The 12470-nt window shown below is 43.9% G+C and overlaps 1 protein-coding gene across 4 annotated transcripts in view; it reads right to left on the bottom strand.

Annotated features, from left to right (window-relative positions):
- Window positions 1-12470, bottom strand: part of DIAPH2 (diaphanous related formin 2) — a 1573862-nt gene that overhangs the window by 487053 nt on the left and 1074339 nt on the right. For all 4 annotated transcript variants that reach the window (XM_073598133.1, XM_073598134.1, XM_073598135.1 and 1 more), the window contains one exon: window positions 1832-1956. In XM_073598133.1, the coding sequence (XP_073454234.1) occupies window positions 1832-1956 (125 nt within the window). The remainder of the gene's footprint in view (window positions 1-1831; window positions 1957-12470) is intronic.

The raw sequence follows: 12470 nt of genomic DNA, 5'->3' as shown, positions 1-12470 counted from the left end.
CCTAATAAAGTGGCCGGTGAGTGTATCTTTTCATTTATTTCAGTTCAATTTTTTATTTGTCATATAATTTAATTTCTATGTTGAGGGGACGCCAAACTGAAGTGCCCCCGAGCCCCCCCAATGTCTAAACCCAGCACTGTAGTCACTCCATTAGGTTTCCAACAATATGTTTTTGTAAAAAATATTAGCACCTAAGTGTATCCACCAAAGGTTTCATCACCATCATTCTACTACGTTGGGTGGCAAAAATATGAATGCAATCTATACACTGGGGGAGAACCTCTGGGGGAATCTAGAATGGAAAAGGACCTGGGGGTCCTAGTAGATGATAGGCTCAGCAATGGCATGCAATGCCAAGCTGCTGCTAACAAAGCAAACAGAATATTGGCATTAAAAGGGGGATCAACTCCAGAGATAAAACAATAATTCTCCCGCTCTACAAGACTCTGGTCCGGCCGCACCTGGAGTATGCTGTCCAGTTCTGGGCACCAGTCCTCAGGAAGGATGTACTGGAAATGGAGCGAGTACAAAGAAGGGCAACAAAGCTAATAAAGGGTCTGGAGGATATTAGTTACGAGGAAAGGTTGCGAACTCTGAACTTATTCTCTCTGGAGAAGAGACGCTTGAGAGGGGATATGATTTCAATTTACAAATACCGTACTGGTGACCTCACAATAGGGATGAAACTTTTTCGCGGAAAGGAGTTTAACAAGACTCATGGCCACTCACTAAAATTAGAAGAAAAGAGGATTAACCTTAAACTGCGTAGAAGGTTCTTTACTGTAAGAGCAGCAAGGATGTGAAATATTCCCAATTCACCAAAGTCTTAAGTTAAATTCTATTTTTGATATATTTCCCTAGAATCTAAATCCCCCTGAAGAAGACCAGAATGGGTCGAAATGCATTGGGGTATTCATGTGGATATCAATGTTGTATACGTAATAATATGTTCTCCTGGGGGCCTCTTTGCCCCCAGGAGTGATGTTTAATGTTGTCGTTTGTTAAACGTGAACCAGAGTTTGTATTTTATAATAAACCTATTGCATATTTGAATCTATCTTGAATCTCCGATCTACTCTATTTTTATATTGCAAATTAAATGTTTTGCTGCTTAAAAAACCCCCTGGGGAAATTTTCGAATTTTTTTAGGATGTGGAATTCCCTTCCACAGGCGGTGGTCTCAGTGGGGGGCATAGATAGTTTCAAAAAACTATTACTTAAGCACCTGAACGACCACAACATACAGGGATATACAATGTAATACTGACATATAATCACACACATAGGTTGGACTTGATGGAGTTGTGTCTTTTTTCGACATCACCTACTATACTATACTATGCTATGCTATGCTATGCTATGCTATACTATACTATACTATACTATACTATACTATACTATACTATACTATACTATACTATACTATACTATACTATGCTATGCTATGCTATGCTATACTATACTATACTATACTATACTTCAACCAAATATAAACAAGTCATTGTTGAAGGCTACATTGCCTTAGATTTGAAACGCCAGCTAAATTCTGGGCTGAATTAACGTTGCGTTGTTTTTTTGGGGGGGAGGGGGGAGAGATTGCACCTAGGACTAGGTGCAGATTGTTGTGTGTAGTCAACGGCAAGTTTTTTGGAAAGGGACAGACAGCTTTGTTGTGTTAAAAAACTGCTTTTGCATATCTCACGTAAGGCTACATGCGCGAGAAAACAGATTGGTAAGGACTTGTTAATTTCATGCTGTGTAAATATTTAACTAGTGTTGATTGTTAATGAGAATGACCTAAATAGTAAAAAAAAGACTAAAAAAAGGATATCGTCATTTTTGCTACAAACTTATCGTTTGGATTATCCGTCTTGGGAAAGTTTTTGATGTCGCCTTCCAGTCGTTTTATCTGGAGGTCCATGCTGTCCAGACTGGATTTCAGAGTCTGCGCCGAAACTAGAAGAGAACAAGAAAACAATGAGGAAAATGATATCATCAGAGGTTGATTTCTTTTTCCCATACAGTGACTTTTTTTTTTTTTCAAACATTTTATTGATTTTATATAAAAAAAAAAAAATATATATATATATATATATATATATATATATATATATATATATATATATATTTACAGACACACTCAATGACTTCACTGTCTCAGTCAATATTGACTACCGTGAGTATAAGCCGACCCGAATATAAGCCGAGGCACCTAATTTTACCATAAAAAACTTGACTCGAGTATAAGCCTAGGGTGAGAAATGTGCAGCTACTGTAAGTGGAAAAGAGGGTCAACAATGCCCATTTGCAGCCTCACTGTGCCCATTTGCAGCCTCACTGTGCCCATTTGCAGCCTCACTGTGCCCATTTGCAGCCATAGGTCTCCCGAACTTCAAACTCGGTAGTTAAGGATTCCTAGATGCCCCCTAGCTGCAGCCAAAATTTGGGATCTCTGGACCCAAAGGGTCCCAAAATGACATTGCCGCAGATGGACACAGTTGACCAACTTTGGGGCCCCGAGATACGGTAGCACTAGCACTATAACATATCCAAAGCTGGGGTTCCTAGCACCAAGTGGCCCCGAGATACGAGATCAGTGGCCCTGAGAAAATGTCATTCTCTGCTGCAGAGAAGTGCTTGACATTTTCTGAACCGTATGTCGGGGCCACTTGGTGCTAGGAACCCCAAATTTAGTGTGCACACCCAGTGGAACTAGCACTGTAACATATCCAAAGCTGGGGTTCCTAGAACCAAGTGGCCCCGAGATACGAGATCAGTGGCCCTGAGAAAATGTCATTCTCTGCTGCAGAGAAGCGCTTGACATTTTCCAAACCAAATTTTGGGCCCCGTACCTCAGGGCCACTTGGTGATCCATAGCTGGGGTTCTTAGCACCAAGTCAAGGGACCGTCTGCTGATACCACCTACACTGCCTTGGTTTTTATCTACTTTCAGCACTGTATTTTACCTTCACAAATGTGAGTGTTTTATCTTAAATATATGGGCTGTAAAGCTTTTTCCATACAGTATTATGCTATGTGCTTTTGCATCTTTTTTTATACAGGCTGTGGATATCTGACTGGATTTATCTCTGCCATATACAACTCCTACAAGCATCCTGGTCATCCTTACCACATTTCCATCTTCATCTATACAAGCCCAATTGGCACAGTAGGTGTACACCTGTCTGTGTCCAATTGTTCTGGTAAGCCCCCCCCCACTTCTTCATATGGTGGTGGATCTGCTATCAACACTACAGTATTATCTCTTCATACCCTGGTTTTCCTTACCACATCTCTAGAGATCCTCTTTTATATAAGCCTTATTGGCACAGCTGGTGTATACCCGTCTGTGTCCAATCACTTTGGTAAGCCCCCCTACTTCTTCATATGGTGGTGGATCTGCTATCAACACCACACTATTATCTTTCTACACTTTTTTTGGTGTTTATATACACCCCAACGAATGATTTATAGACTGACTATTTTTATTATTTTCTATTGGATGTATATATATCCAAGTGGACGTTCTTTGGACTTTACTCTTAACAAGTGTGCTAATTTGAATATTTGCCTAATCGTGTTTAAATACTGTATTTATTGGCGTATAACACTCACTTTTTCACCATGAAAATCGGGTGCAAATAGCGCTTGCGTGTTATACACCAATACTTCAATTTTAGCTGCCTCGGAGGGGACAGGGAGGGGGGCGGGACGAGCGCCGTCAGATTACATACAGTGAGAATCTTCTGTTTACTTGGCGACCCCTGTAATAAGAAGTCCCGTCTCCTGGGCTGCCATTGGACCAATGTTCTGCCTATCATAGGAGATTCTCACTGTATGTAATCTGTCGGCGCTCGTCCCGCCCCCCTCCCTGTATCCTCTAGGCTGCAGATGGGCATCGATCAGTCTGCACTGATGGCATTGGCGAGACTGCTGCATTGAAGGTAATGGTGAGGCTGCTGCATTGAAGGTAATGGTGAGGCTGATGCATTGATGGCAATGGTGAGGCTGCTACATTGATGGCAATGGTGAGGCTGCTGCATTGATGGCAATGATGAGGCTGCTACATTGATGGCAATGGTGAGGCTGCTACATTGATGGCAATGGTGAGGCTGCTGCATTGATGGCAATGGTGAGGCTGCTGCATTGATGGCAATGGTGAGGTTGCTGCATTGATGGCAATGGTGAGGCTGCTGCATTGATGGCAATGGTGAGGCTGCTGCATTGATGGCAATGGTGAGGCTGCTACATTGATGGCAATGGTGAGGCTGCTACATTGATGGCAATGGTGAGGCTGCTACATTGATGGCAATGGTGAGGCTGCTGCATTGATGGCAATGGTGAGGCTGCTGCATTGATGGCAATGGTGAGGTTGCTGCATTGATGGCAATGGTGAGGCTGCTGCATTGATGGCAATGGTGAGGCTGCTACATTGATGGCTATGGTGAGGCTGCTGCATTGATGGCAATGGTGAGGCTGCTGCATTGATGGCCATGGTGAGGCTGCTGCATTGATGGCAATGGTGAGGCTGCTGCATTGATGGCAATGGTGAGGCTGCTACATTGATGGCAATGGTGAGGCTGCTACATTGATGGCAATGGTGAGGCTGCTACATTGATGGCAATGGTGAGGCTGCTGCATTGATGGCAATGGTGAGGCTACTGCATTGAAGGCAATGGTGAGGCTGCTGCATTAATGACAATGGTGAGGCTGCTGCATTGATGGCAGTGGTGAGGCTGCTGCATTGATGGCAATGGTGAGGCTGCTGCATTGATGGCACTTGTGAGGCTGCAGATGGGCATTGATCAGGCTGCATTGATGGCAGTGGTGAGGTTGCAGATGGGCACTGACCCTTATTTTGCTTCAAAGTTCCTTATTTAAAATTAAATTTTTTTTCCTGAAACTTTCCTCTTAAAATGAATGTGAGTGTTATACGCCGATAAATACGGTAACTTTTGTTACTATGTATATCAGGAACCCCAGATAATCACCATATACTTTCTAGCGCTGCACTTTCCCATTTTTTTTTTTCATTTTGCTTTGCACAGGTTCAGATCACTTTTTTGTGTCAGCTGCTTATGTTTTCTTTTGACAGCGCGGTATTTTACACATATTTTCTTGGCCCCCAAGAAAACCATAGCCCGATGCTGGAAACAACCAGAATCTCCGGAGTTCACTTCCTTTGTGACCCACCTCAACACTCAGACCCAATACAAACTCATGTTTTATGTGAAAAACAGTCAAAGTCAATCTTTTATGGCACAATGGTCAGTCTGGAACCATCACCCGTTATGTACAGCTCGTGTGTAATGGTGGCACGATGACCCCACTGATACTCTCTGGGATGTCACCCTTGTTGTCTACTTATCTTTCCATATTTGTCGGCTCCTCTCACTCTTATCCAAGTGATGTACCCAGCAAATGTTTGTTTACCGTTTATGTAGTCTTGCTGCATTACGTGATGTTAATTGTGCATCAAGTGACTGTTATGACACGTTTCCTTGTTGTATGTCTATATTCCCAACATTTCCAATAAACACTATTGTTATCATAGGTGTATTACCACTTCAATACCAGGCACTTAGACACCTTCCCGCCCAGGCCAATTTTCACCTTTCAGCGCTGTCGCAGTTTGAATGACAATTGCACAGTCATGCTACACTGTGCCCAAACAAATTTTTTATCATTTTGTTCCCACAAATAGAGCTTTCTTTTGGTGGTATTTGATCACCTCTGCGGTTTTTATTTTTTGCGCAACAAATAAAAAAATACAGAAAATTTCGAAAAAAAAAACAAGTTTTTCTTTGTTTCTGTTAAAATTTTTTGTAAATAAGTACGTTTTCTCCTTCAATGATGGGCACTGATATGGCTGCACTGATGGGCACTGATACGGCGGCACTGATGGGCACCGATGAGGTGGCACCAATGAGGTGGCACTAATGGGCACTGATGATGGGCACTGATGGGCACTGATAGGTGGCACTGATGGGCACTCATAGGTGGCACCGATGGGCACTCATAGGCGGCACTGATGGGCACTTGTAGGTGGCATTGATTGGTACATATGGGTGGCACTGATGGGTACTTATGGGTGGCACTGATGTGTGGCACTGATGGGCACTGATAGGTGGGCACAGATGGGCACTGACAGGTGGCACCAATGGGCAATGACAGGTGGCACCGATGGGCAATGACAGGTGGCACTGATAAAACATTGCTGGGCAGATCTGGGCATTGCTGGGCAGATCAGTGACATAATGGTGCCAATCAGTGCCCATTTGTGGGCACTGATTGGCACAGATTGGGCACATGTGGATGGCCATGGGGTACATACCTGGCCATTCATGTTGCCCCTTCCCTGGTGGTCCAGTGTGGTGATCTGAGGGGGGTCTGCGCTGATAAACAATCAGCGCAGACCCCCCCTGCCAGGAGAGCCGCCGATCGGCTCTCCTCTACTCGCGTCTGTCAGACGCGAGTGAGGAAGAGCCGATCAACGGCTCTTCCCATTGACAGCGTGATCAGCCGTGATTGGACACGGCTGATCACGTGGTAAAGAGCTTCCGCCGGAGGCTCTTTACCAAGATCGGTGGAGCGGTGTGTCAGGCTGACACACCGCTCCACCGATCGCCGCGCTGTCATATGACGCCCAGTCAGGATAACAGAACCACTTCCCGGACGTCAATCCGCTATAGGGCGGGCGGGAAGTGGTTAAATGACAGAGATAGAATATCAACCAAAAATCCAGAAAAAACACATAATACAAATGTTATAAATTGAGTTGCAGTTCAGTCAGTAAAATAAGTATTTGATCCCCTACCAACCAACAATAATTCTGCCTCCCACAGACTGGCTACAGTATGTGCTCATGTGCTACACAGATTAGTCCTGTCAATTTAAGAAGGTGCACTTAATGACAACTCGTTACAGTGCCTTGAAAAAGTATTCATACCCCTTGACATTTTCCACATTTTGTCATGTTACAACCAAAAATGTAAATGTATTTTATTGGGATTTTATGTGATAGACCAACACAAAGTGGCACATAATTGTGAATTGGAAGGAAAATGATAAATGGTTTTCAGAATTTTTTTACATATGAATATGTGAAAAGTGTGGGGGGTACATTTGTATGGCGCCCCCCGGAGTCAATACTTTGTAGAACCCCCTTTCTCTGCAATTACAGCTACAAGTCTTTTTGGGGATGTCTCTACCAGCTTTGCACATCTAGAGAGGGACATTTTTGCCCATTCTTCTTTGCAAAATATCTCAACCTCTGTCAGATTGGATGGAGAGCGTCTGTGAACAGCAATTTTCAAGTCTTGCCACAGATTCTCAATGTGATTTAGGTCTGGACTATGACTGGGCCATTCTAACACATGAATATGCTTTGATCTAAACCATTCCATTGTAGCTCTGGCTGTATGTTTAGGGTCGTTGTCCTGCTGGAAGGTGAACCTCCGCCCCAGTCTCAAGTCTTTTGCAGACTCTAAACAGGTTTTCTTCTAAGACTGCCCTGTATTTGGCTCCATCCATCTTCCCATCAACTCTGACCAGCTTCCCTGTCCCTGCTGAAGAAAAGCATCCCCACCACATGATACTGCCACCACCATGTTTCACAGTGGGGATGGTGTGTTCAGGGTGATGTGCAGTGTTAGTTTTCCACCACACATAGCGCTTTGCCTTTAAGCCAAAAAGTTCAATTTTGGTCTCATTTGATCTTCTTCCACATGTTTGCTGTGTCCCCCACATGGCTTCTCACAAACTGCAAATGGGACTTTCTATGTCTTTCTTCTTGCCACTCTTCCATAAAGGTCAGATTTGTGGAGAACACGACTAATAGTTGTCCTGTGGACAGATTCTCCCACCTGAGCTGTGGATCTCTGCAGCTCCTCCAGAGTTACCATGGATCTCTTGGTTCTTCTCTGATGAATGCTCCCCTTGCCCGGCCAGTCAGTTTAGGTGGACGGCCATGTCTTGGTAGGTTTGCAGTTGTGCCATACGCTGTGCAGGGAGAAGAAACAGCCAGATCGTTGTTCACAGTAAATTTTTGTAACCATAGAACTCTGTGTGTGATTGGCTACAGCTGTTCAGCTGACTTCAGCCAAAATCATTGGCTGAAATCAGATGCCAAACTCGTGCTGTGTCCAATCGCAGCATGGGTTGGCAGGGGAACCCAGGAGCAAGCCGGCATCTGGCCTGCCTGTGCCACCCGCCCACGCAAACCCTCTGTGGGCGGGTTAAAAAGCTTCAGGTACCACAGCAATTTAAGGAAAACAAAAAGACCTGCTGCAAAAATATACATACTCTATATTGTCAAAAGTATTGGGACGCCTGCCTTTACACGCACATGAACTTTAATGGCATCCCAGTCTTAGTCCGTAGGGTTCAATATTGAGTTGGCCCACCCTTTGCAGCTATAACAGCTTCAACTCTTCTGGGAAGGCCGTCCACAAGGTTTAGGAGTGTGTCTATGGGAATGTTTGCCCATTCTTCCAGAAGTGCATTTGTGAGGTCAGGCACTGATGTTGGACGAGAAGGCCTGGCTCGCAGTCTCCGCTCTAATTCATCCCAAAGGTGTTCTATCAGGTTGAGGTCAGGACTCTGTGCAGGCCAGTCACGTTCCTCCACCCCAAACTCGCTCATCCATGTCTTTATGGACCTTGCTTTGTGCACTGGTGCACAGTCATGTTGGAACAGGAAGGGGCCATCCCCAAACTGTCCCCACAAAGTTGGGAGCATGAAATTGTCCAAAATGTCTTGGTATGCTGACACCTTAAGAGTTCCCTTCACTGGAACTAAGGGGCCAAGCCCAACCCCTGAAGAACAACCCCCACACCATAATACCCCCTCCACCAAATGATTGGTTAAACCACTACTACTTTTTTTTTTGTTTTACCACTCCTATTCCTTAAAATACTGGCTTTTGGACCTTACAAATGCAGCAATTTAGAAATTGGATGAAAGGGTTAGCAATGTCATTTTTGATAGATAAATATCGCATTTTATATAGAGATAAAACAATAATTCTCCCGCTCTACAAGACTCTGGTCCGGCCGCACCTGGAGTATGCTGTCCAGTTCTGGGCACCAGTCCTCAGGAAGGATGTACTGGAAATGGAGCGAGTACAAAGAAGGGCAACAAAGCTAATAAAGGGTCTGGAGGATCTTAGTTATGAGGAAAGGTTGCGAGCACTGAACTTATTCTCTCTGGAGAAGAGACGCTTGAGAGGGGATATGATTTCAATATACAAATACCGGACTGGTGACCTCACAATAGGAAAAAAAACCTTTCCACGGAAGTGAGTTTAACAAGACTCGTGGCCACTCATTAAGATGAGAAGAAAAGAGGTTTAACCTTAAACTACGTAGAGGGTTCTTTACTGTAAGAGCGGCAAGGATGTGGAATTCCCTTCCACAGGAGGTGGTCTCAGCGGGGAGCATTGATAGCTTCAAGAAACTATTAGATAAGCACCTGAATGACCGCAACATACAGGGATATATAATGTAATACTGACACATAATCACACACATAGGTTGGACTTGATGGACTTGTGTCTTTTTTCAACCTCACCTACTATGTAACTATGTAATTTTACAGATCAGACCAAAATGAGGGGCAAAGGAAAGAGGCAAAGAGGGAGTTTGTCCCGAATCAGGGACAGTCCCGCAAAATCTGGGACAGTCCCTGAAAATCCGGGACAGTCCCTCAAAATCCGGGACAGTCCCTCAAAATCCGGGACAGTCCCTGAAAATCCGGGACAGTCCCTCAAACTCCGGGACGGTTGGGAGCTATGGGTTAAAAGTAAGGGTTTACAACCAATTTAAGTCCCACTGACAGTGCAATGCTTCTGTTGGCATCATCAACCATTTAATGGTTCATAAAGTTTATCAAACATTGGCTGACACCCGATGTACCTGACACCGATGTCTCACATTGGGCACCCTAATCTCCTACTTCATACACACTTCTTCTTCACCTTGAAATTACAATATTTGCAGCTTTCTTATATTAGGTGAGAAGAGATAATAATTCACAAGCAAAGTGAGAACAAATTATGACACTGATTTGTTAAATAGCTATTAGAATTTTTCCCAGGTACTGATTAATTTTTAGAAAATACGTTTCCATCATCAACATTTTAAAGTTAAAGAAGATCTCCCCTTCCCAGAAAAAAATTAAAAAAAATAAAAATCAGCAGCTACCAATACTGTAGCTGCTGACCTTTAACCGCTTCACCTCCGGAAGATTTACCCCCCTCCCCTTCCCCCCTTCGTGACCAGGCCATTTTTTACTATATGCCACTGTGTTATTTTAACTGACAATTGCGCGGTCGTGCGACTCTGTACCCCAAAAAAAAAAAAATTGATGTCCTTTTTTCCCCCACAAATAGAGATTTTTTGGTGGTATTTGATCACCTCTGTTTTTTTTTTTTTTGCACTATAAAACAAAAAATTACCAATGATTTAAAAAAAAAAAACAAAAAAAAAAACAAACAAAAAAACCCAATATTTTTTACTTTCTGCTATAAAACACATCCAATAAAAAAAATTGAAAACATCAAATTTCTTCATCAATTTCGGCCAATATGTATTCTTCTGCATATTTTTGGTAAAAGAAAAAAATCCCAATAAGCGTATATTGATTGGTTTGCGCAAAAGTTATACCGTCTTCAAACTAAGGGACTGCGGTATTGCGGCGTACATTCTGACACTAACTGACACTTTTTGGGGACCAGTGACACCAGTACAGTGATCAGCGCTTAAAAAAAATGCACTGTCACTGTACTAATGACACTGGCTGGGAAGGGGTTAACATCAGGGGGCAATCAAAGGGTTAAACATGTGCCTAGCCAGTGTTTTAGTGTACTGTGTGGGAGGTGCTCAGATCGCCTAGGCCAGGGCTCTCCAATCTTTCTAAACAAAGGGCCCCTCTACTGGCTTTTAGGCCTTGGGGGGGGGCCGGACTGTGGCCAGTGGGAGTAGAAAATGTCCCAGCGTCAGAATAGTGACTTATGTTTAAGTATTAGGGGAGGAGTAGTGTCCCATCACTGGTATCCAGTGGCGGCTGGTAATACATTTTCTTTTTTTGGAGGGGGGGGGTGGAACCCCTCCAGGTCCTTACCTGCCCACCCTTGACTGTCACAGCTCCCGATACCCGGCAGCTTCCAGTCTCCATCTTCAACCTCCTGATTGGCCAGGACGCAGAACCGGAAGTGACGCAATGGGAAAATTTTCATTCGCTATGGTCAAAAGTGGGAGGGTTTGGGGCACAGGGCACTGTTAAACAAGCCAATGAGAGTCTCAGGCTCTAATCACATGCTTTACATTGACAGACCTAATAGACTTCTATTAGTCCGGCGCCCTGCACAGAAAGATTTATATTGTTAAATAAATCATAACAGGATTAACATTTTTTTTTTTTTTACTTTAAGCTGTTAAAAAAATGTTAGTCATATTATCATTTATTTAAAAAGAAAAATGTTCTTTTGATCAATTTCCTATTGGTTACAACTTTGGGGGCTGTGTCCCTTTATGGACCGGCCGTCACTATTGGTATCAGTTGGAATAGTGCCCCATTTTTTATGTTATTGGAAGGAATAGTGCCCCATCATTGGTGTCAGTTGGAGGAATAGTGCCCCATCATTGGTGTCAGTTGGAGGAATAGTGCCCGATCATTGGTGTCAGTTGGAGGAATAGTGCCCCACCATTGGTGTTATTGGAAAGAATAGTGCCCCATTATTAGTGTTATTGGAAGGTATAGTGCCCCATCATTGGTATTAATAGTACCCCATCATTGGTGTCAGTGGGAGGAATAGTGCTCCATCATTGGTGTCAGTTGGAGAAATAGTGCCCCATCGTTGGAGCTATTGGAAGGAATAGTGCACCATCATTAGTACCAGTTGGAGGAATAGTGCCCCATCATTGGTATTAATAGTACCCCATCATTGGTGTCATTGGGAGGAATAGTGCTCCATCATTGGTGTCAGTGGGAGGAATAGTGCCCCATCATTGGTGTCAGTGGGAGGAATAGTGCCCCATCATTGGTGTCAGTGGGAGGAATAGTGCTCCATCATTGGTGTCAGTTGGAGGAATAGTGCCCCATTGTTGGTGTTATTGGAAGGAATAGTGCCCCATCAGTGGTACTACTGGGAGGAATAGTGCCCCATTGTTGGTATTCGTGGGAGGAATAGTGCCCCATTGTTGGTATCAGTGGGAGGAATAGTGCCCCATCAGTGGTATTACTGGGAGGAATAGTGCCCCATTGTTGGTGTCAGTGGGAGGAATAGTGTCCCATCATTGGTATCAGTGAGAGGAATAGTGCCCCATTGTTGGTATCAGTGGGAGGAATAGTGTCCCATCATTGGTATCAGTGGGAGGAATAGTGCCCCATTGTTGGTGTCAGTGAGAGGAATAGTGTCCCATCATTGGTATCAGTGAGAGGAATAGTGCCCCATTGTTGGTATCAGTGAG

The sequence above is a fragment of the Aquarana catesbeiana genome, linkage group LG09, assembly GCF_042186555.1.
Source record: "Aquarana catesbeiana isolate 2022-GZ linkage group LG09, ASM4218655v1, whole genome shotgun sequence".
In the NCBI taxonomy this organism is placed as follows: domain Eukaryota; kingdom Metazoa; phylum Chordata; class Amphibia; order Anura; family Ranidae; genus Aquarana; species Aquarana catesbeiana.
The sequence above is the reverse complement of the archived record's forward strand: the minus strand, read 5'-3'. Positions and strand labels throughout refer to the sequence as shown.